Genomic DNA, 26,124 nt, shown 5'->3' on the forward strand with positions numbered 1-26,124 from the left:
TTGTTACAAAGAGGTTGTGAAGTTTGATTTCTTTTTATTAGGATGAGCTGAAAAATGTTTTTATTTGCATGTAGAAAAACAAAATGTATGCCTACCTGATGAATTCATTTCTTTCATGACAGTGAGAGTCCACATGACACCCCAACATGCCAGATATTTAAATCCTTCCCACTTAATCTGAACCCTCAGTCATATAGCTAAGTAAATGGAAAAAATAGAAAAGCGGGAAAGCCAAAAGCTGGGCAAATAAGGGCAAAACAAGTACTGCTGCCAACGGTACAAAACAAAGGGCGGGGCTTGTGGACTCCTCACTATCATGAAAGAAAACAAAATTTATTTATTAATTTATGTTTAATTTCTTTCATGATGGTGAGAGTCCATGAGTCCTCATTTGTGGGAATTCTCTCCTAACCACTAGAAGGAGGAAAAAGATACCACAACATCCTTGAGCTTTAAATCCCTCCCACTTTGCACGATCCTCAGTTATACATTAGCCAAGTAGATGCGGGAAAAAGAAAAGAAGGAAAGATAAAGAGGGGCAAATAAGTGCAAATGAAGTACTGCGGCCACCTAAACAAACAATAAGGGCAGGGCTTGTGGACTCTCACCACAACAGAAATTAATCAGGTAAGCATAAAAGTTTTTTTTGATCAGTTGGTGAAATTCCACAAGTCATTAGGTGTGGGCATCTATACCCAAGCAGTGAAGTCTATGAAATCACTATGAAATATGGGGGTAGGGGAAGACAAACAAAGAAGACAGGTCTCAGAAGAAGCATACATATCAAAGTGATAAAACTGAAAAAGTATATATAGAAGATCAAGCAGAAGTCTCATTACGAAAGGCCCAAGAATTGGTAAATGCTCTAGTGGAAAGAGCAGTAATGTGCCCTGGGGAGGAGTCTTCCCACAATCAACTTTGCCATATAAATTAAGGCTTCAAATCAAGCAGCTAAAGTAACATCCATAGCTTTCTGCCCTTTGCAAGGTCCATAAAAAATAACAAAAAGAGAAAAAAAAGTCGGAAATCATTAAACCTTCCAAATAATATTTGAGAGCTCCTAGAACATTCATAAAGATGTCGCTCCTAAGAATTTTTAGGAGCTGGACAAAAAGAAGGAACCATAAATCCCTGAATGATAGTCTGTATATACCATCACAGAAAGAAAGGAATATCTAGTGAGAAGAACAGACTTATACTGATAAGAAGTAATAAACGAAGGTTTGCAGGACAAAGATGAAAACTCAGAAACCCCTCTAGAAGAAGAAATAGTCAGAAGAAAAAGAACCTTTCAAGATAAAAGCTGAAGCTCTAAACCATGCATAAGACTCAAATGGAGGAGTTTGAAGAACCCTCAAAGATTAAGATCATGATTTCAAGGAGGAGAAACTGACTGATTCGAACCAGAACAAAGGTCTGAAAATCTGGAATTTTAACTTTTCTCTTATGGAACAAGACAGAAAGAGTCAAAATCTGACCCTTAAGAGAACCAACTGACTTTTCAGCTGTAGCCTTTGTGAAAAAAACAAGCGAAAAAGGTTTTCCAAACCTTAAGATAAATAGGTCTGCTGAGAGTTTTCTACTGAATGAAGTTTCAGAAAAATCTCTTTGAGACAGTACTAAGCGTTCAATTACCAGATTCAGAGTTTTGAGATCTTGATAAAAGAAAAGACATTGAGAAAGAAGATCCCTTCTAAGAGGAAAACTGTAAGTTGGGTACAAGCACATTTGAGCTAGGTCTGCAAATGAAATCCTGCAAGGCCAATCCAAAGCAATCAGAATTTCTGAAGGTGTTTCCTGCTTGAGTCTGGCTATCACTCTGGATAGCAACACAAATGTATAAAAGATGTAAATCAGGTTTAATGACCAGGGAACCACTAGGGCATCTATAAGGGTTCTGAGACCTGGGCCAATAATGTGGCAGTTTTTGAAGTAAGAGGCCTTAAGATCTATCACTGTCTTACTTGAACGTCTCAACTAACAACAATCTGCCCAAATGATGAAGCAGGACTCTTTCCTGATTGCTAAGGAACTGCAAGCTTCTTCCTGATGATATTAGCCAATGCTGTGACATTGTCTGACTGGAATGAAGGAAAGGTTCCTGCCTGAGGACAGGCCAACTATGGAGAGCCCTGAAGATTGCTTGGAGTTTCAGAATGTTTATGAGTAACCTCGCCTCCTGAGGAGACCACACTCCCTGTGCTCTCCAAGACTACCAGACAATACCCCAACCTAACAGCTTGGCATCTGTGGAAATCACTACTCACAATATAAGAGGCCCCCTAAATCAAAGAATGATGAGTCTTGCACTACGTAAGAGACCGTATTGTCCTGTAATCTAACAGGAATTTCTGATACATATCCTTGTGGTTACCATTACACAGACACAGCATTTGTAATTGGAGGGTCCAAAGAAGAAGTCTGGCTAATGGAACTGCATCCAAGGCATCCACCGTGAGACCCACAGCTTCCATGCATAGCCCAACAGAAGGAAAAGGATTGAGCTGAAGATGAGCGCAGGCCTGTTGCAATTTTATTCTGCAATGATCTTTCAGAGACAGACGCATAGTCACTAAAACGATTATGAACCCCAGAAAAGACACAAAGAGAGTTGCGCTCTTTGCAAGATTTATTTTCCAACCATGACTTTAAAGCACTTAAGAACCAACGGAGACAACAAAGCTCCAAGCCTCTTCATAAACACTCTGGGTGCTGTAGCCAGATTGAATGGAAAGGCCACAAACTGATAATGCTTGTTTAGAAAAGCAAATCTTGGTAATTTGACAAGACCCCTGTTTATTCAGATTAGCCCCCCCCCCCAAAAAAAAATCTGAAAGTTTGCCACACCAAATATTAGTAGCTACACTGATAGCAGCTGCCTTAAAGTATTTATCAATCCTCTTAACTGGTTGACAAACTGTAGCAGGAAAATCCTCTACTTCTAAAACAATTAAAAGTTAACTGTAACAAAGCATAAATATACTCAAGCCTAATATTAAAGGATAAATCTTCTGCCTCAGCAGCAGAGTCCTGAGACTCAAAGTCCATCTTCAGAGGAAGAATCTTCAGAGTCATAAACACCCTTATCAACGGGTAACTTAGAGGGTTCACTCCTAAGGCAAGTCACCGATGAGCTTAAGTCCAAAGAAGGACCACCTTCCAATCCTTGCATGCGTTTGTGCTCAACAGCTGGAGGCATAACAGCTAACACTTTATTAATAGCAGAATGAATATACTTACATTTCTAAGAGAGGCAGAAAACCTTAAACATTCTGAAAAGAAGGCACAGTAGTAAAACCCTGTTTAGAGTTAGAAATGGACTCAGCACATAAGGTACATAGCTGAGCAGGGACACACACCTGAGAATCTCAACATAGCAAACTCAAGCTGGTAGAGTTTAACTCCTGTGAGTACAAAAGCCAACCACACTAAATTTAGAGACAGTAACCTCATATAATATATGGTGTATAAATATATGCATGTGAGTCATGTGTAGATATTTATACTAGTAGCCAGTGCGCAATAAAGGTGCAAAATACTTACCTACCAGCACGTTCGTGCACTGTTCTTACCTCGGATGCAGCAACATGCTTCCAGTAGACAAGCCCATTCTGGTAAGTGCAAGCACGATGCAAAAAATCTATCACAATTAACCGCATTCTACAACCCTTGGGATTGGCTTATAAATCCCCATTTCACCTGGTGAGGGATGTGGATCCACAAGGAGCAGCACATTGTAGAACAGGGGATTGGCAGATAAATCCACACTTGACCTCAGAGGCCTGTGGCATTTCCCACTGAGACAAGATCTTTCACTGCTTGGCTGGAAACTCCTGGTATAACACTCTGTCCAACAGGACCCTGTGAGGAGGAAATGAGCCTCAGAAAGCCCTTCTCAATGAATAGATCTACACTTCAATCTTTCACCTCACTCCCTCAAGGAGGCAAAATAAATGAATAAGTCTTAGGGGGAAGCGGGAGGGGTTCAAATATCTGGCATGTTCAGGTATTTTTTTCGTCATCCTAGTGGTAAGGAGGGTAATTCCCACACATGATGTCTAGTGGACTCTCACCATATGATGAAAGAAAACACTTTACAGTGTAAGATGATTTAAAAAAAAAAAAGCAGACCAAAAAAAGTTTAGGTTCACCTGTAAATAAGCATGAGGTGAGAAGTATGTGCCCTGACTTAACAGGAAAATAATATGATACATTTTTTGGAAAGTATGCTCCATCTGGACTACAAGGAATGTATAATTTCTATTAAACGTAAAGTAAAAATTATAATGCATCTGGAATATGCACAAAGAGACATTTTCAAGAAATTATACTCACTCTGTGCATCACAGTCCACACAGTGGGAGTTTCCTGGCAGGTTTCGAATTGACTGAAGAGCAAGAGCCTCATTTTGGCTTGTGAGTCGAGACTGAGACAAAAAAGAAAAAGAAGGTATTTTCCATATAACATAGAACGATTAAAGGACATGTCAAGAAAAGTGAGTGCAAGTGAGGCAGTATAAGTTAGTAATAGAGCTGTGAGCCAAAGAACAAAAAAAGTTAGTGGATGAACACAGTAAGGTATAAGAGAAAGATAATAAAGGAGAGCGGCAGGTAACAGTATATATATAGTGAATTGCTGGATGTGAGCGTGAGTGATATCGGAGTATGAGAGGGAGAAAATTGTGAATCTCACCTTGTTTTTGCTGCTCTCACAAGACTGCAAACTTGCCAATATTTGGCTCTCTATAGCCTGTACCCAGGCATCCCTCTCTTCATAGCTTGTGGCTTCAAAGTGCCAACTCTGACCAGTGAGGGAGACAATAATAAATTCAAAGTTCTCCTCTTGTTCTGTAAAAAAGAGAGAGAGAAAACACAAAAGAAGGTTTAAACTGGAAGGAGATGAGGCAGTGAGCACTATTATATGTATTATATAGGAATTCCTCAGAGATATTGCAGGTTTGGTTCCAGACTACCGCAATAAAGTGAATATAGCAATAAAGTGAGTTGTTTTGCTTCCCAGTGCATATAAAAGTTATGTTTACACTATACTGTAGTCTATTAAGTGCAATAGCATTATGTCTAAAAAACAATGTACATACCTTCATTAATATATATATATATATATAACATATATATATATATATATATATATATATATATATATATATATATATATATATATATAAATATAAATTATGCCTGCCTGATAATTCTTTTCTTCTGACGGGAAGAGTCCACAGCTGCATTCATTACTTTTGGGAATACAGAACCTGGTCACCAGGAGAAGGCAAAGACACCCCATTCAAAGGCTTAAATACCTCCCCCACTTCCCTCATCCCCCTGTAATTCTGCTAAGGGAACAAGGAACAGTAGGAGAAATATCAGGCTGAAAAAAAGTTGCGAGAAGAACAAAAAATTACTGCCGCCTCATAGACAAAACATGGGCGAGAGCCGTGGACTCTTCCCGTCAGAAGAAAATGATCAGGTAAACATAATTTATGTTTTTCTTCTTAAACTGGAAGAAACCCGAAGCCCAGGTAACTGCACATTAGTTACACCAGCAAAGTTGAGCTAGAGACCCCTCAGTCCCAGAATCCGTTGAGCACAAACAGCCTCCGAGGAGTCATTCACACGGCTCTCGACTCACAAGCAGAGTACCCGACCGAAAGACAAGGACCACTACCTGCCCCCAAAAGGGAGAACAGATTCCCATGAGAATCCAAAGGATCATTCCACACGGCTCAACAAACATAGAACCCACGCTTGTCTTACGATAGTAGCGCCCAGGGAAACGAACTCTCTAGAAACACAAGGACCTGATAAAAAGAAATCAATACTCAGGGAAACATGTCCCAAAGAGGACTCGAGGGACACCCTTATATCCCTGACACAGTACCATACATAAGGCATAAGTTCCCTGTTACCTCGTATCAGATCGAAATTAGCAGGCTAGGCAAGCATAGACAGCAGAAATAGGATAACTATCCCAGCAGATAACCAAGAGCTCTCGAAGAGAACACCAAACCGTCTGAACAGGAACTCTCAATGACTAGCTTCCAGGTAGGAAGCCATTGTGGAACCCAAACCACAGAAAAGCTTTTTAAAGCCTGCTAGCACACATTCAAGGTGGAAATAGTTGTAGCTGGTCTCAAACTGCAAACCTTCTGAATACTGGGCTCCAAGGAGCGTCCTCTCCCAGCACCAGACGCCAGTAGAAAAGAGGAGGACAGCAAAAGTCCTCCCACCGAAGAAAACGGTCATCACTGCATAGATTAACTGATCCCCGACCTTCCCTCCAGGGTAATGGTCCCAGCCCAAAGGCTAGTCAAAGACCAAATACAAGAGTCACAGACCTCTGGAAGAAAAGGATGTATCTACGAGGAGCAAAGCCCCCGAGTAGAACTCTGACTGCTACTACAAACGGCATGCTACCGTGATTCATGACAGACTTTGTGCTCAGGTACGAGACCCCCTACACACTGCTGTCTTCCCTAAAGAGGAACACTTCTCAATGTAAAAGGGTTCTCAAACCCACAGCATCTAAATATCAGAATCCAACATCTAGCAGGAGCCAATCAGGGTTCAAAACCCCAGCCTCCTGCTGCAGGAACGGTGGAACCAGTTACTACTCCACATCTCCTTCTCCAGGATTCTGAAAACGCAAGAAGGGAAAAAAAAACCTTAACATGCAAGAAAACAAGGACCCACAGGTCGCCACAGATACTAAGGTAACTCTGAACCAGGAGAACCCATCCCCCACTCTAGGAGAGAAAGGGACTAAAGCAACGGAAACCACCCTACCATAGAGGCGAGATACCTCGGCCATATCGCCAACCCAGTTGAAAGACACCTGGAGTCTACAAGGAACATCAAATGCCAGTAGGGACCTAGCACCTAAGCCACAGGCAGATAGGCATCTCCAATGAGAAACAGAGCCCCCCCCCCCCTCAGAGAGGAACGCGGGACCACAAACACCTAAAATGAGACAGAACTGTCCACACCCAATCCAGGGAGAGACATAGTCCTAGGCCAGAGTCCTGGAAAAACAGAATCGATCGAAAGATCTAACTTCTGAGGAACCCTAAGCTGCCTCCTATGATTAGGAGCGCACCATCTAAAGTCAGTAGACTTGGCGATCTAGTAACAGCCTCAAACCCAAGAGTCTGAAAAAACTCCTGAACAGTTTAAGGATTCGGCACCCAGTGCTCCTGGATCGCAAGGAGGAAAAAATCTCATAGACAAGCGTAACCACGTGTTACACACGCTGGCAAGGTAACAACCAACACCCGAAGGTGAATGTAAACCCTGGACTTTGCTTGCTATCCCAGAGAGATAGACATACCCTCCACAAAGCCCCAAACAGAGCATAAATGGTCAACTACCTGACCCATAAGGGCGACCGTCTGAAACCGACCTCGGCTCTTCACTGTTAAGCCCCAAGGCTAGCATTGCAAGTACAACGTAGATAACCCCCCGAACGTCGAAGACCATGGTCAGACCAAGGGTATTATATGGAAGAGACAACAGCCAGAGATCCCTGTAGGATTGATCTTCCAAAAAACCCTTTAACAGGGTAAAAGCTGGAAGCCTCGCAGCTACCCACAGAAGGTAGGGAAACCCCTGCACTCCACCTCTTAGAGTAATGCAACTCTGAGCAAAGGAAGAAGGACATGCCCGCACTTCCAGACCAGATGACCCACCCAAGGCGGGAAGGAAGGAGACTCCGCCACCGCAAGAAAATGTTTATTAGGCTAAAGAGTCCGCATCCGGAAGAACCTCAAGTGAAGACGCAAATCGTTCACCACTCGGAACACTAGACCACATAGGTCACTCACATCTCAACTCAAAACAAATGGAACCACAGTTCTGAGTCCCCGGGGACCTGAAAGAACCATGATGACGTCTGAAAAGACAGATCCATATCCCAGGCGAGTAGCCAGAAAAAGCCAACCTTAGATCGGCACACACAACCCTCCATTCAGAGGCATTGTATCTACACACTAGGCCTCTTCGAAATAGAATCCGAGCCAGAAGTACATATCCATAAGCCAAGTGACATTCAGAATCCAACAGGAATAAATCAGCACCATGAGGGTGACATGAACCCAGGTAACAGCAGAAAAGCATCTGACCAGTACCTGACTGGTATAAGGACACTCCAGAACTGTCCAAGGTCCAAGAAAATTCGACCCGAAGGATCGATAAATGATCTAGAAAACATAATTCTATTATTCAACAAGTGCGCAACTTCCGTGGAAGTGCCCACGTGACCACAAAATTGCAAGTATCGGTTCCAGAGAAGAACGTTTTCAAAAACGGAAATCTAACAGACATGATCTTAAGAAAAACAAAATAAACACATCCATCCGGATCAAAAATAAAAGAAAGGCAGCAACCATAGGGTGAATGCCCAAGGTTAATGAGAACGCCAACGGTACCAGCCGATCCGAGGCCCCTTTCACCCAAGCTCAGAACTGGAACCGAAGCATCAAGAAAAAATAAAACGAAGATGTTAAGGAGATTGGCTTCATCCCCAAACACTGCATCCAATTTGCCATCCAGCATCTAAGGCCTCGGATACCTTGGCCCACTAGGACTGGAATACTCTAACATCGCCAAAACGTGCCTTGAAAGTACACGAAGAAGTGCCAGCCTATAACGGATGGCAAGACCCTGACCCTGAGGTTGGGGTCCCTGAAGCCTCAGAGGCCAACGCTTCCCCAGGAGGCCTAACTGAATCAGGCGATCCCATACCCGATGGGCCCTGGTTAACAGAACACGGACAGTATTTTAGAAATATTTCACTTGGGAGATATAAATGAGACAGCGCCATAGAAATCGCCATGCGGAACCGTGCTGTAACCTCTGAAGGAAACAAGCCACCCTCCAGAAAGGGAGTAAAGGTCATAGGGACACCTGCTTGCGTAGCCGAGAAAGGGTCTGGGTCACGCGCCTCACGGGACATGGAAACCTCGGAGGCAGATGGTTCAACGCACTCTAAGCTCCCCTGATTCGGGAGAAGAGAGTACTCTAGAACAGCAATCGGAACATAACTGATGGGCATTGATTACCCGGGCCATTTCATATTCATCACAAGACGCATTCTCTGTGTCTAAAATATCAGAATCCTCCATAATCTTGGGATTACAAAAATGACAAAAACAACTGGCACCCTCTTTACACCCCCAATTGCTGGGGCACTCACCACCTCCTGTGAACCAGACAACCCATGAGCTAGGCTCTCACTGTCACACACAGTCAGCATACGGAAGTGAGAAATAAATGTAACCGCACCCATCACGAGGTGCACCGTGACAGTCACACAAAGGGCACACAATCTCGAGAGATTGCGTCATTAAGATAAGGCCGTTATGTTCCGAAAAAGCCGTGAGCCTAGGTATTGCTACACATTAGCAGATAGAACCATATAACAAACATGTTTAAGTCCCCCCTGTTCAATACCCCCCCTCAGGAGATATTAACCCATGATTACTTATTAAGATAAAAGGAGTCCCACTGGGACCCTACCTTATTTCGTTAACATTACATTCACATATCAAAATAAAATTAAACAATATTACCGGAATCTACGCCGTGGAACAGGAACACGGCCCTTCAAGTGTGACAGATAGTAGCCTTGCTTCTGACATAGACTTGAGTGAATAAAGGTAAGCAGTGAAACTCGTCAACGCTGATTACCAAGGAGCTGTTAATATGAGTCAGGATTGTTTCGCAGGAAAACTCTCCCAGCATCTCCGGACTAACTTTCATCCATGCTGTCACTGAGAGGCTGACAGGATTACTTAAAACTCCAGTCACATAGTAAAGAGTAATAGCCTCCATAAAAGACCATCTTAAACTTCTGACACTTCTCTGCCATCCTCCTGTGATGAAAGGCAAAGAATGACTGTGGGATGAGGGAAGTGGGGGAGGTATTTAAGTTTTTGGCTGGGGTGTCTTTGCCTTTTCCTGGTGGCCAGGTTCTGTATTCCCAAAAGTAATGAATGCAGCTGTGGACTCTTCCCATTTAAGAAGAAAAAGACTTTATTGCTAAAAAATGCTAAGCACCATCTGAGCCTTCAGTAAATCATAATCTTTTTGCTGGTGGTGTCTATATATAGGTGTGTATATATGTATATTTATGTGTTTATATGTGTATATATGACGAAAAAATAATCGCTAATAGACTTGCTCCACACAGGGTTGCCACAAACGTTCAAATTGTAAAAAGAGCAATATCTGCGAAGCGCAATAAAACGAGGCATGCCTGTATATGATGCAGCCTGGCAGCTTTGGCTGTAAGGATAAACCAAAACTGGAGTAGAATTGTTTGGTGAGGAAAGAGGAAATTCCTGACTAGCAAGAGAGAAACAAGATTCCTGTTCAAGTTATATGAAATCCTGTTTCATAGAAGGTTGCAGCTTATCTTATGGTCTATGTTCACTAATAGGCCCAGCCTTATGCATTGTTATGGGGGTTATAAGTACTAAAAACCAAGCAGATGACCGTGAGATATGCCTTCTTGGTCCATAATTTTTTTAGACAAATAAAAATAATACAAATAATTATAATGGATTATGCATACATTATGGTATACAGATACCAGTGAGCACTCTGAACCCAATTACAAATCTTACAGAACTCTCCCTGCCTTATATGTGAGTTTACCTTCCACTTTTACCATCTAACTTTCCTGAATAAACTGAAACAAACATCCATACACATATGCAAGTCTTCCTTGGGGTGCAATTTCCTCTCCCTTACTCACACAAAAAACAGAATTTATGTTTACCTGATAAATTACTTTCTCCAACGGTGTGTCCGGTCCACGGCGTCATCCTTACTTGTGGGATATTCTCCTCCCCAACAGGAAATGGCAAAGAGCCCAGCAAAGCTGGTCACATGATCCCTCCTAGGCTCCGCCTACCCCAGTCATTCGACCGACGTTAAGGAGGAATATTTGCATAGGAGAAACCATATGGTACCGTGGTGACTGTAGTTAAAGAAAATAAATTATCAGACCTGATTAAAAAAACCAGGGCGGGCCGTGGACCGGACACACCGTTGGAGAAAGTAATTTATCAGGTAAACATAAATTCTGTTTTCTCCAACATAGGTGTGTCCGGTCCACGGCGTCATCCTTACTTGTGGGAACCAATACCAAAGCTTTAGGACACGGATGAAGGGAGGGAGCAAATCAGGTCACCTAAATGGAAGGCACCACGGCTTGCAAAACCTTTCTCCCAAAAATAGCCTCAGAAGAAGCAAAAGTATCAAACTTGTAAAATTTGGTAAAAGTGTGCAGTGAAGACCAAGTCGCTGCCCTACATATCTGATCAACAGAAGCCTCGTTCTTGAAGGCCCATGTGGAAGCCACAGCCCTAGTGGAATGAGCCGTGATTCTTTCGGGAGGCTGCCGTCCGGCAGTCTCGTAAGCCAATCTGATGATGCTTTTAATCCAAAAAGAGAGAGAGGTAGAAGTTGCTTTTTGACCTCTCCTTTTACCGGAATAAACAACAAACAAGGAAGATGTTTGTCTAAAATCCTTTGTAGCATCTAAATAGAATTTTAGAGCGCGAACAACATCCAAATTGTGCAACAAACGTTCCTTCTTTGAAACTGGTTTCGGACACAGAGAAGGTACGATAATCTCCTGGTTAATGATTTTGTTAGAAACAACTTTTGGAAGAAAACCAGGTTTAGTACGTAAAACCACCTTATCTGCATGGAACACCAGATAAGGAGGAGAACACTGCAGAGCAGATAATTCTGAAACTCTTCTAGCAGAAGAAATTGCAACTAAAAACAAAACTTTCCAAGATAATAACTTAATATCAACGGAATGTAAGGGTTCAAACGGAACCCCCTGAAGAACTGAAAGAACTAAGTTGAGACTCCAAGGAGGAGTCAAAGGTTTGTAAACAGGCTTAATTCTAACCAGAGCCTGAACAAAGGCTTGAACATCTGGCACAGCTGCCAGCTTTTTGTGAAGTAACACAGACAAGGCAGAAATCTGTCCCTTCAGGGAACTAGCAGATAATCCTTTTTCCAATCCTTCTTGAAGGAAGGATAGAATCTTAGGAATCTTAACCTTGTCCCAAGGGAATCCTTTAGATTCACACCAACAGATATATTTTTTCCAAATTTTGTGGTAAATCTTTCTAGTTACAGGCTTTCTGGCCTGAACAAGAGTATCGATAACAGAATCTGAGAACCCTCGCTTCGATAAGATCAAGCGTTCAATCTCCAAGCAGTCAGCTGGAGTGAAACCAGATTCGGATGTTCGAACGGACCCTGAACAAGAAGGTCTCGTCTCAAAGGTAGCTTCCAAGGTGGAGCCGATGACATATTCACCAGATCTGCATACCAAGTCCTGCGTGGCCACGCAGGAGCTATCAAGATCACCAACGCCCTCTCCTGATTGATCCTGGCTACCAGCCTGGGGATGAGAGGAAACGGCGGGAACACATAAGCTAGTTTGAAGGTCCAAGGTGCTACTAGTGCATCCACTAGAGCCGCCTTGGGATCCCTGGATCTGGACCCGTAGCAAGGAACTTTGAAGTTCTGACGAGAGGCCATCAGATCCATGTCTGGAATGCCCCACAGCTGAGTGACTTGGGCAAAGATTTCCGGATGGAGTTCCCACTCCCCCGGATGCAATGTCTGACGACTCAGAAAATCCGCTTCCCAATTTTCCACTCCTGGGATGTGGATAGCAGACAGGTGGCAGGAGTGAGACTCCGCCCATAGAATGATTTTGGTCACTTCTTCCATCGCTAGGGAACTCCTTGTTCCCCCCTGATGGTTGATGTACGCAACAGTTGAATATCGCTCTCAGTTCCAGAATATTTATCGGTAGAAGAGATTCTTCCCGAGACCAAAGACCCTGAGCTTTCAGGGATCCCCAGACCGCGCCCCAGCCCACCAGACTGGCGTCGGTCGTGACGATGACCCACTCCGGTCTGCGGAATGTCATCCCTTGTGACAGGTTGTCCAGGGACAGCCACCAACGGAGTGAGTCTCTGGTCCTCTGATTTACTTGTATCTTCGGAGACAAGTCTGTATAGTCCCCATTCCACTGACTGAGCATGCACAGTTGTAATGGTCTTAGATGAATGCGCGCAAAAGGAACTATGTCCATTGCCGCTACCATCAAACCGATCACTTCCATGCACTGCGCTATGGAAGGAAGAGGAACGGAATGAAGTATCCGACAAGAGTCTAGAAGTTTTGTTTTTCTGGCCTCTGTCAGAAAAATCCTCATTTCTAAGGAGTCTATTATTGTTCCCAAGAAGGGAACCCTTGTTGACGGAGATAGAGAACTCTTTTCCACGTTCACTTTCCATCCGTGAGATCTGAGAAAGGCCAGGACAATGTCCGTGTGAGCCTTTGCTTGAGGAAGGGACGACGCTTGAATCAGAATGTCGTCCAAGTAAGGTACTACAGCAATGCCCCTTGGTCTTAGCACAGCTAGAAGGGACCCTAGTACCTTTGTGAAAATCCTTGGAGCAGTGGCTAATCCGAAAGGAAGCGCCACGAACTGGTAATGCTTGTCCAGGAATGCGAACCTTAGGAACCGATGATGTTCCTTGTGGATAGGAATATGTAGATACGCATCCTTTAAATCCACTGTGGTCATGAATTGACCTTCCTGGATGGAAGGAAGAATAGTTCGAATGGTTTCCATCTTGAACGATGGAACCTTGAGAAACTTGTTTAAGATCTTGAGATCTAAGATTGGTCTGAACGTTCCCTCTTTTTTGGGAACTATGAACAGATTGGAGTAGAACCCCATCCCTTGTTCTCTTAATGGAACAGGATGAATCACTCCCATTTTTAACAGGTCTTCTACACAATGTAAGAATGCCTGTCTTCTTATGTGGTCTGAAGACAACTGAGACCTGTGGAACCTCCCCCTTGGGGGAAGCCCCTTGAATTCCAGAAGATAACCTTGGGAGACTATTTCTAGCGCCCAAGGATCCAGAACATCTCTTGCCCAAGCCTGAGCGAAGAGAGAGAGTCTGCCCCCCACCAGATCCGGTCCCGGATCGGGGGCCAACATTTCATGCTGTCTTGGTAGCAGTGGCAGGTTTCTTGGCCTGCTTTCCCTTGTTCCAGCCTTGCATTGGTCTCCAAGCTGGCTTGGCTTGAGAAGTATTACCCTCTTGCTTAGAGGACGTAGCACTTTGGGCTGGTCCATTTCTACGAAAGGGACGAAAATTAGGTTTATTTTTTGCCTTGAAAGGCCGATCCTGAGGAAGGGCGTGGCCCTTACCCCCAGTGATATCAGAGATAATCTCTTTCAAGTCAGGGCCAAACAGCGTTTTCCCCTTGAAAGGAATGTTAAGTAGCTTGTTCTTGGAAGACGCATCAGCTGACCAAGATTTCAACCAAAGCGCTCTGCGCGCCACAATAGCAAACCCAGAATTCTTAGCCGCTAACCTAGCCAATTGCAAAGTGGCGTCTAGGGTGAAAGAATTAGCCAATTTGAGAGCATTGATTCTGTCCATAATCTCCTCATAAGGAGGAGAATCACTATCAACCGCCTTTATCAGCTCATCGAACCAGAAACATGCGGCTGTAGCTACAGGGACAATGCATGAAATTGGTTGTAGAAGGTAACCCTGCTGAACAAACATCTTTTTAAGTAAACCTTCTAATTTTTTATCCATAGGATCTTTGAAAGCACAACTATCCTCTATGGGTATAGTGGTGCGTTTGTTTAAAGTGGAAACCGCTCCCTCGACCTTGGGGACTGTCTGCCATAAGTCCTTTCTGGGGTCGACCATAGGAAACAATTTTTTAAATATGGGGGGAGGGACGAAAGGAATACCGGGCCTTTCCCATTCTTTATTAACAATGTCCGCCACCCGCTTGGGGATAGGAAAAGCTTCTGGGAGCCCCGGGACCTCTAGGAACTTGTCCATTTTACATAGTTTCTCTGGGATGACCAACTTGTCACAATCATCCAGAGTGGATAATACCTCCTTAAGCAGAATGCGGAGATGTTCCAACTTAAATTTAAACGTAATCACATCAGGTTCAGCTTGTTGAGAAATGTTCCCTGAATCAGTAATTTCTCCCTCAGACAAAACCTCCCTGGCCCCATCAGACTGGGTTAGGGGCCCTTCAGAACCATTATTATCAGCGACGTCATGCTCTTCAGTATCTAAAACAGAGCAGTCGCGCTTACGCTGATAAGTGTTCATTTTGGCTAAAATGTTTTTGACAGAATTATCCATTACAGCCGTTAATTGTTGCATAGTAAGGAGTATTGGCGCGCTAGATGTACTAGGGGCCTCCTGAGTGGGCAAGACTCGTGTAGACGAAGGAGGGAATGATGCAGTACCATGCTTACTCCCCTCACTTGAGGAATCATCTTGGGCATCATTGTCATTGTCACATAAATCACATTTATTTAAATGAATGGGAATTCTGGCTTCCCCACATTCAGAACACAGTCTATCTGGTAGTTCAGACATGTTAAACAGGCATAAACTTGATAACAAAGTACAAAAAACGTTTTAAAATAAAACCGTTACTGTCACTTTAAATTTTAAACTGAACACACTTTATTACTGCAATTGCGAAAAAACATGAAGGAATTGTTCACCAAATTTTCACCACAGTGTCTTAAAGCCTTAAAAGTATTGCACACCAAATTTGGAAGCTTTAACCCTTAAAATAACGGAACCGGAGCCGTTTTTAACTTTAACCCCTTTACAGTCCCTGGTATCTGCTTTGCTGAGACCCAACCAAGCCCAAAGGGGAATACGATACCAAATGACGCCTTCAGAAAGTCTTTTCTAAGTATCAGAGCTCCTCTCACATGCGACTGCATGTCATGCCTCTCAAAAACAAGTGCGCAACACCGGCGCGAAAATGAGGCTCTGCCTATGATTTGGGAAAGCCCCTAAAGAATAAGGTGTCTAAAACAGTGCCTGCCGATATTATTATATCAAAATACCCAGAATAAATGATTCCTCAAGGCTAAATATGTGTTAATAATGAATCGATTTAGCCCAGAAAAAGTCTACAGTCTTAATAAGTCCTTGTGAAGCCCTTATTTACGATCTTAATAAACATGGCTTACCGGATCCCATAGGGAAAATGACAGCTTCCAGCATTACATCGTCTTGTTAGAATGTGTCATACCTCAAGCAGCAAGAGACTGCTCACTGTTCCCCCAACTGAAGTTAATTGCTCTCAACAGTCCTGTGTGGAACAGCCATGGATTTTAGTGACGGTTGCTAAAATCATTTTCCTCATACAAACAGAAATCTTCATCTCTTTTCTGTTTCTGAGTAAATAGTACATACCAGCACTATTTCAAAATAACAAACTCTTGATTGAATAATAAAAACTACAGTTAAACACTAAAAAACTCTAAGCCATCTCCGTGGAGATGTTGCCTGTACAACGGCAAAGAGAATGACTGGGGTAGGCGGAGCCTAGGAGGGATCATGTGACCAGCTTTGCTGGGCTCTTTGCCATTTCCTGTTGGGGAGGAGAATATCCCACAAGTAAGGATGACGCCGTGGACCGGACACACCTATGTTGGAGAAACATATATTTTGGAGGCAGATAAAAATCTAGTTCCAATATTCCTTTCAAACGTGAATAACAATGGTAGAATGTTAAACCCAAATTTACAAATTCTAGAAGAAGAGTAAAGGCATGATGTATTCAGTATAGACATTTTGGTTTTAAATGAGAATAGGGGTCTGAGCACAAGCTCTGACAGGTGAAAAAATGATTGAGCATACATTTTAAAAGTGGGAAAATAGTATGGATTAAAAAGGTTAAGACAACATGAGTCCTATATGAAGATAGTATTGGTCTTATCCTTAGTCCTAGATGCAGACACATTAATCTTAAGATGGGTAATAAGGGTGGACACATGCAGTTTGTGAAAATATGAGTTCTATGAAAAGGAACATACGTCTGAAAATGTGTTTTGAAAAAGAAAACATTAATTCTAAGAGCTGAAACCTTGGTTTTCTTCATAGGTTTTTAAAGGGAGAAACACAACCCTGAAAGTTTTCAGAGTGGTAAATGGTCTTGGCAAGAGGGAGGTGCACTAGCATGGCGTCTCTGAATGAAAGACCCTGCATGTGTCATAAGTGTAGGGGCAAGCTGAAAATGTAAGGATATAATGTATATGAACATTGATTACAGTTGTGGTGATATCAAGCCTGATAGTTCTAAACACAGGACATGGGCTGCAGAAAAAATTGTAAAAATTGCTAGCCTGAGAATGGACGCAAAGAGTGGAACACCGGGCTGAAAATTGAATTGTTCTTGGTGGGATCAAAGAGTGGGATATGAGAATGTGGCCTTAAACAATGACCTGTACATGGGCCGATGCAAAAACAATTCTAACATTTACTCTCTGCACATTAATAGAGCAGAACCATAATATCACATTGTTAAAACTACTTTTCAGGATTTAAAAATAGCTAAAGGTTCAGCTCACCAATCAGCAGGAGGCACTGAACATTTTACTGACAGCTGTATGAAAGACTGAAAAATAAGCAAGTCAATCTCTCATCTCAAGAGAAACCATCCTTAACTACATTGAACTTTTTTTTTTAAAAAAATATATACACATCAACAAAACCTGAAATGCACTCAATCTAATAAAACAATATCCCTATAAAAAGAAACTTTCAATAAAGCCTAATTTAACATTCTTTTTACATTTGTGAATTGTATCTTCACCCTAAATTAAAGGGTGTGTTTTTTAAGCAAAACAGAACAATAGCACAGCCATAAAACAAGGCAGGCACTGGTACATGAGAGAACAAAGGCAATTGGTAGCTAAACAATTTCTCAACATATTATCGCCATTATTTCTATTTCTAAAATTTACTCACAAAAAAAAATCAGTGTGACCCCTTGTGAAAAGGATGGACACACCTGCCTGAACTAAGGACTAGAAAATAACAACAATTCCTGACACGGACCTTTATTTATCAACCACATGTTTAAAATAAGGATTCAAAAGTTTAAATGGTTGGAGATGCAGGACATGCTTAAATTTCAAACTTTCTATAATACAAGAATATAGGAATTATTAACTTTTTTTTGTCTTTGAATAAAGTTTCCCCCCTTGAATTTCCACAGTTTAAGACATATGATATACAAAAAAACTTGTATTGGGGAAATAAAATGAAGGCATTGTACAAAAGCCATTATATCTTTTCCCACATACATATGCACATAAAAATAATACAGGGAAATATTACTTTTTAGAACTTCTTAATTTTTTTAAAATCTATCCTGCAAGCTTTCAAGCAAAATCTGTAGAATATGTTGGTTAAAGGCATGACTAAAGTTTCCATTGAACAACAGAGACATTTCATTTGTCCTTCAAGAACAAAATTATGTCCTTCCCATGTAACCAATAATAAAAAACCCCCAAAACAACAGACTCACTTCATAGGATTAGTGTTACTGTACCTGCTGCATTTAGCAGAGTTACTGAAGGTCAGCTAGGGAACTGCAAATGCCTATGAGCAAAATAGCTGCCCCTCTAAAGAGTGAACCTGGAACCGTCCAACAGGAGAGGAGGCAAGCCAGGGATCCAGCCAGTCAATGAAGGGTGCAAAACTGCAAGCAGGTGATTTACCCGCTAAAACAGCTGCACTTACGATCCATGAAGTAAAAGCAATTCTTTATTGGCAAAAAGCGGATAAAATGTACACACCTAAACCTCAGGAGGGGGACTCCGTCTCTGACATGTTTTGCGCTTTTACAAGCGCTTAATCATAGATAGGTGAGCCCAGGTGAGAACACTATTTCAAATGTGTGTGGGCCAATCGCATAGCGAGAAGCATGGAACCAATCGATATGAATATATACGAATAATGCATATACGCTAAATGCCGATAAACCCTAAACAGCACATAATATGATACAAAGTAAAACAAAATGTACAAAATGCCTAGCACTCTCTTACTAGCAAAAGGTGCTCTAATTGTTTTATTTTTTTCCCCCTTACATTTGATTATGATGGTTTGGAAGACACTACCCTATGTGCCACCATACTTTTTTGTTTATGTTTTTACAAGCAATATTAGCTTATCTAATGTTTGTTCTGCAGAATCAGGATGATTCCAAAGGGATTCAAGCCAAATGTTGAGGTCATACTAGACATAAATGCAGTGGAAATAAATGGAACTTTATTTAGCCTTCAAAAAGGTGGTCTGTCTAGCCATAGGATCCTTGAAGGAAAACATTTTTTCAAAGAAATAGTGTAACAACTCTATTTGGGAAAACAGTTGTATGCTTTTCAGGAATATCCTTCCAGAGTTCCAATGAAGGCTCTGAAAATGGATATAAAAGATCCTCATTTAATACAGAATTAAAATGTTTGATGATTCATGATGAAGTGCAAGATCATGGACCTTCCCACTTAAAGGGCCATTATAGCCAAAAAAAATATGACATGCTCTAACAGATTAAAGATTATTGACCCTAGACTATAGTGTGTTTAACCCACGCAAAAGGGGTTAAACACACAGTAGAAATACTACTCAAGATTCACAGAGCACCGCTGGTTTTGAGAAGAAAATATCACTGATTCAATCAGCAGCACTAGTCACGCAACTCAGACATGGAGCAAACACTGTAGTTTGAATCAGCAGTGTTTTCCACTCAGGACCAGAAGTGCTCTGCTAGTCTTGAGCGGTATTTCTATTGAACAGTATTTAAGGTCGATAGTCTTAAAATTACATGCTCTGGCGGATTAGTGAATGCTATTTTTTTTTCTCACTATAATACCATATAACACTCAAAATATTAGATTCACAATCCACCCAGAAATAGCTTACAAATGAAAAGCAACTACAAAAGCTGGACATGGATCAAACACTTTGTACTCTCTGTAAGTACAATTAGCCTTGCCATAACGTCATACTTGCTTGAGTAGGGAAATATTTATTTTCAGACTACCATAAAGGCCACTTTTACATAGAACAGAAACAGCTCCACTAGTAAAACATGGTGGTACAACCTCAACACTATCTTTCAACATCCCATGCAAGGAACGTGGAGACATGGAGGTATAATGGAAAAGAAGAATGGCCATGGCAAAACTCTAGGAATAACCTTGTATGTTCTCAGGTCTGCATGACTGGGCCTAAATTGTCCAGTGGTCAGGGTACCTGGAGGAATTTACTCTTAGTACATCACTCAAATACATTAGTTAGGACATTTAAAGGTTCATGAACAGCAAATTTGTTTTCATGATTTAGACTGAACATTCCATTTTAAACAACTTTCTAATTTACTTCTATTCTTTGATGCAAAGCATATCTAGATAGGCTCAGTGGCTGCTGATTGGTGGCTGCACATAGATGCCTTGTGTGATTGACTCACTCATGTGCAATGCTATTTCTTCAGCAAAGAATATCTAAAGAATAAAGCAAATTAGATAATAAAAATAATTTGAAATGTTGTTTATAATTGTATTCTCTATCTGAATCATACATGAAAAAAATGTGGTGTTTAATATCCCTTTAAACAAAAATCCAAAAAATAAAACAAATATTTACAAAGTTGAAATTTCACAATGAGAATAATAGATCTCAAGGTTAGCATGAGAATAATAAAATATTTTTTTACGTTCACAGTAACAGATCATTAAGAATAAAAAAAACAGACAGTGCACACCTCCCTGAACATACAGCCACAGTTTGTGTATAATTTTTTGTTATACAATACTCACAATATGGTTATTTAAAGAGTTCACCTTTATGAACATAGAGAAAGTGGTCACATTTTGCACTTACACCCTTCTGAACATGCAAAAACATCTGACACCTTCCTTAACATACAAACCAAAATAACATCCTGCGCTTAACATACAGACAGAACTTACTACTATGGACACAAACAGCGCATGCTCTCTTGGATAACATGCAGACAATAGGTCAAAAGAAACCATTCATACTTTTTGTAATATAGAGACAATGTTTACTATTTTCTGGACATAAAAACAACACCCAAACTTTCCTAGTCACACAGAAACACCACTCATGCCCTCCTGAATATACAGACAGCACAAATACGCATATGCTCCTGGACACACAGACACAGAACGCATATGCTCCTGGACACACAGACACAGAACGCATATGCTCCTGGACACACAGACACAGAACGCATATGCTCCTGGACACACAGACACAGAACGTATATGCTCCTGGACACACAGACACATAACGCATATGCTCCGCCTCCTGGACATACAGACACAAAACGCATATGCTCCTGGACACACAGACACATAACGCATATGCTCCGCCTCCTGGACATACAGACACAAAACGCATATGCTCCTGGACATACAGACACAGAACACATATGCTCTGCCTCCTGGACATACAGACACAGAACGCATATGCACCTGGACATACAGACACAGAACGCATATGCACCTGGACACACAGACACAGAACGCATATGCTCCTGGACATACAGACACAGAACGCATATGCTCCTGGACATACAGACACAGAACACATATGCTCCTGGACATACAGACACAGAACGCATATGCTCCTGGACACACAGACACAGAACACATATGCTCCTGGACACACAGACACAGAACGCATATGCTCCGCCTCCTGGACATACAGATACAGAACGCATATGCTCCTGGACACACAGACACAGAACGCATATGCTCCGCCTCCTGGACATACAGACACAGAACGCATATGCTCCTGGACATACAGACACAGAACACATATGCTCCTGGACATACACACACAGAACGCATATGCTCCTGGACACACAGACACAGAACGCATATGCTCCTAGACATACAGACACAGAACGCATATGCTCCTGGACACACAGACACAGAACGCATATGCTCCTGGACATACAGACACAGAACGCATATGCTCCTGGACACACAGACACAGAACGCATATGCTCCTGGACACACAGACACAGAACACATATGCTCCTGGACATACAGACACAGAACGCATATGGTCCTGGACACACAGACACAGAACGCATATGGTCCTGGACACACAGACACAGAACGCATATGCTCCGCCTCCTGGACATACAGACACAGAACGCATATGCTCCTGGACATACAGACACAGAACGCATATGGTCCTGGACATACAGACACAGAACGCATATGGTCCTGGAACTACAGACACAGAACGCATATGCTCCGCCTCCTGGACATACAGACACAGAACGCATATGGTCCTGGAAACACAGACACAGAACGCATATGGTCCTGGACACACAGACACAGAACGCATATGCTCCTGGACACACAGACACAGAACGCATATGCTCCTGGACACACAGACACAGAACGCATATGCTCCGCCTCCTGGACATACAGACACAGAACGCATATGGTCCTGGAAACACAGACACAGAACGCATATGGTCCTGGACACACAGACACAGAACGCATATGCTCCTGGACACACAGACACAGAACGCATATGCTCCTGGACACACAGACACAGAACGCATATGCTCCGCCTCCTGGACATACAGACACAGAACGCATATGGTCCTGGAAACACAGACACAGAACGCATATGGTCCTGGACACACAGACACAGAACGCATATGCTCCTGGACACACAGACACAGAACGCATATGCTCCTGGAAACACAGACACAGAACGCATATGGTCCTGGACATACAGACACAGAACGCATATGCTCCTGGACACACAGACACAGAACGCATATGCTCCTGGACACACAGACACAGAACGCATATGCTCCTGGACACACAGACACAGAACGCATATGCTCCTGGACACACAGACACAGAACGCATATGGTCCTGGACACACAGACACAGAACGCATATGCTCCTGGACACACAGACACAGAACGCATATGCTCCTGGACACACAGACACAGAACGCATATGCTCCTGGACACACAGACACAGAACGCATATGCTCCTGGACATACAGACACAGAACGCATATGCTCCTGGACACACAGACACAGAACACATATGCTCCTGTACATACAGACACAGAACGCATATGGTCCTGGACACACAGACACAGAACGCATATGCTCCGCCTCCTGGACATACAGACACAGAACGCATATGCTCCTGGACATACAGACACAGAACGCATATGGTCCTGGACACACAGACACAGAACGCATATGCTCCGCCTCCTGGACATACAGACACAGAACACATATGCTCCGCCTCCTGGACATACAGACACAGAACACATATGGTCCTGGACACACAGACACAGAACACATATGCTCCTGGACATACAGACACAGAACGCATATGCTCCTGGACACACAGACACAGAACACATATGCTCCTGGACATACAGACACAGAACGCATATGCTCCTGGACACACAGACACAGAACGCATATGCTCCTGGACATACAGACACAGAACGCATATGCTTTGCCTCCTGGACATACAGATACAGAACGCATATGCTCCTGGACATACAGACACAGAACACATATGCTCCTGGACATACAGACACAGAACGCATATGCTTTGCCTCCTGGACATACAGATACAGAACGCATATGCTCCTAGACACACAGACACAGAACACATATGCACCTGGACATACAGACACAGAACGCATATGCTCCTGGAAACACAGACACAGAACGCATATGCTCCGCCTCCTGGACATACAGACACAGAACGCATATGCTCCGCCTCCTGGACATACAGACACAGAACGCATATGGTCCTGGACACCCAGACACAGAATGCATATGGTCCTGGACATACAGACACAGAACGCATATGGTCCTGGATATACAGACACAGAACGCATATGGTCCTGGACATACAGACACAGAACGCATATGGTCCTGGACATACAGACACAGAACGCATATGCTCCTGGACATAAAGACACAGAACGCATATGCTCCTGGACATACAGACACAGAACACATATGCTCCTGGACATACAGACACAGAATGCATATGCTCCTGGACATACAGACACAGAATGCATATGCTCCTGGACATACAGACACAGAACACATATGCTCCTGGATATACAGACACAGAACACATATGCTCCTGGATATACAGACACAGAACACATATGCTCCTGGACATACAGACACAGAACGCATATGCTCCTGGACATACAGACACAGAACGCATATGGTCCAGGACACACAGACACAGAACACATATGCTCCTGGACATACAGACACAGAACGCATATGGTCCTGGACATACAGACACAGAACGCATATGGTCCTGGACATACAGACACAGAACGCATATGCTCCTGGACATAAAGACACAGAACGCATATGCTCCTGGACATACAGACACAGAACACATATGCTCCTGGACATACAGACACAGAATGCATATGCTCCTGGACATACAGACACAGAACACATATGCTCCTGGATATACAGACACAGAACACATATGCTCCTGGACATACAGACACAGAACGCATATGGTCCAGGACACACAGACACAGAACACATATGCTCCTGGACATACAGACACAGAAAACATATGGTCCAGCACACACAGACTATGCTAAAACAATTCTGTACTGCAAAAATGTTTTCAACATATTCACGGTGCTCATTCTCTCCTAGATACACAGAGAAAAGCACATTATCTCTAGGGCTGACAGACAACCCTAACACCCCATTATGAATCACAGATATACTGTATGAAACTAAAAGCTTTTACATAAAGAACTTAATGACAGACAAATGAAGGCTCCTTGGGGACATGTGTATTTCAGGTAAGCATGCTGTGCCATGACACAGGAATTACATGCACCAATGACAAATTCCAGGGAAGTTATTACATTTATTTGTAAGCATTCCAGGTAGTGAGAGAGTTAATAGGGATGGAGGGTAAAGCTGAAAATCTTAAATAAATAAAACTCCAATCTTTTATGAAATAAAACCCAGCACACAATGTGCCCCCCAATCTCAATTCAGCAAGTCAATTTGTGACCTCTGACCTTTATGACCTTTAACAAACGGCAGCCTGAGCATGCAAATGGCGTCCGCCATAAGAACAGCGGGGGAGAGGCGGGGGGAGGGCAGCAGTGCTTGGAAACGAGAGACACGCTGGTGAGGGGGGGGGGGGTGAGAAGAAAACAAAAAACAAATTAAAAAGCTGTTACTTAAATGTCACAGAGCACAATTGTATTTGGCTACAGATCATTACACCTGATACAAACACATTACAGACGTACGCATAACACACACATATATAAAAAAAATTATATATAAATATATATACACATGATGAAGTGGTAATGACCGGGGAGATGGTCCCTCTGCCAATGTGGAACAAGAAAAAGTATGCTTTTACCCTTAATGATTTAACTGTTTCATTCACAGGACTTGGCTTGGATACTGTTTGCATAGTACTCCTAAGGTGCTGGGCTTCTATTAGTAGAGTTAATACAATTCTCCTTGAAATGCAGTTTAAAGCGCACAGCAGGCTGTGGGCATCTGCTGCATACAGTGATGCTGAGAACCACTAAAATCTTCTAATTATAGCTAATATAGCAAGACCTAGCCTCATACAGCTTACAGGACAGAACAAAAAAACTCTCAAAGCCAGAGTAAATTACAAAAAGAGAAACCACTGCTGCCAACCAACAGTGTACACCATGCTCATATTTGTGTACTAGAGCTCAGAATCCTTAAACAGTGTTGAATGCACTTTTAATACTGTACTGGAAAGCGTACGTGCGTGTGAGACTTCATAATTATATAGCGACACGTGCTAATATGTGTGCACAGATGATATATCTATATCTATCTATCGTGCACACACATAAAAATGCATCAGTATATATAATTACTTATTAATGTGTTTAAATATTCTACAATATACATAGTACATACAGAATGTTTATATATTGTGAATATTCCCATTAATTTATGGCACAGCATGTATGTATATGCATAGTGTGGTATGCTTAAAGGAATATAGATACTCTACATCAACATATACTGCAGAAAGTCCATGTTGTATTGCTATTTTTCCAAATATAAAGTACTGCCCTATTGCATTTGATTTACTATTTAATGTTGGTGCCTTAAAGGGACATTAGCT

General features: G+C 42.4%; 1 protein-coding gene across 1 annotated transcript in view; it reads right to left on the reverse strand.

Annotated features, from left to right (window-relative positions):
* The window catches only part of LOC128659928 (arf-GAP with GTPase, ANK repeat and PH domain-containing protein 1), a 254,122-nt gene that overhangs the window by 63,360 nt on the left and 164,638 nt on the right, over positions 1–26,124 (reverse strand). Inside the window, exons 9-10 of the mRNA XM_053713516.1 lie at positions 4,693–4,847; positions 4,336–4,426 (exon numbers count right to left, since the gene is read on the reverse strand). Of these exons, the coding sequence (XP_053569491.1) occupies positions 4,336–4,426; positions 4,693–4,847 (246 nt within the window). The remainder of the gene's footprint in view (positions 1–4,335; positions 4,427–4,692; positions 4,848–26,124) is intronic.

Source organism: Bombina bombina, chromosome 1 (assembly GCF_027579735.1).
Source record: "Bombina bombina isolate aBomBom1 chromosome 1, aBomBom1.pri, whole genome shotgun sequence".
Lineage (NCBI taxonomy): Eukaryota > Metazoa > Chordata > Amphibia > Anura > Bombinatoridae > Bombina > Bombina bombina.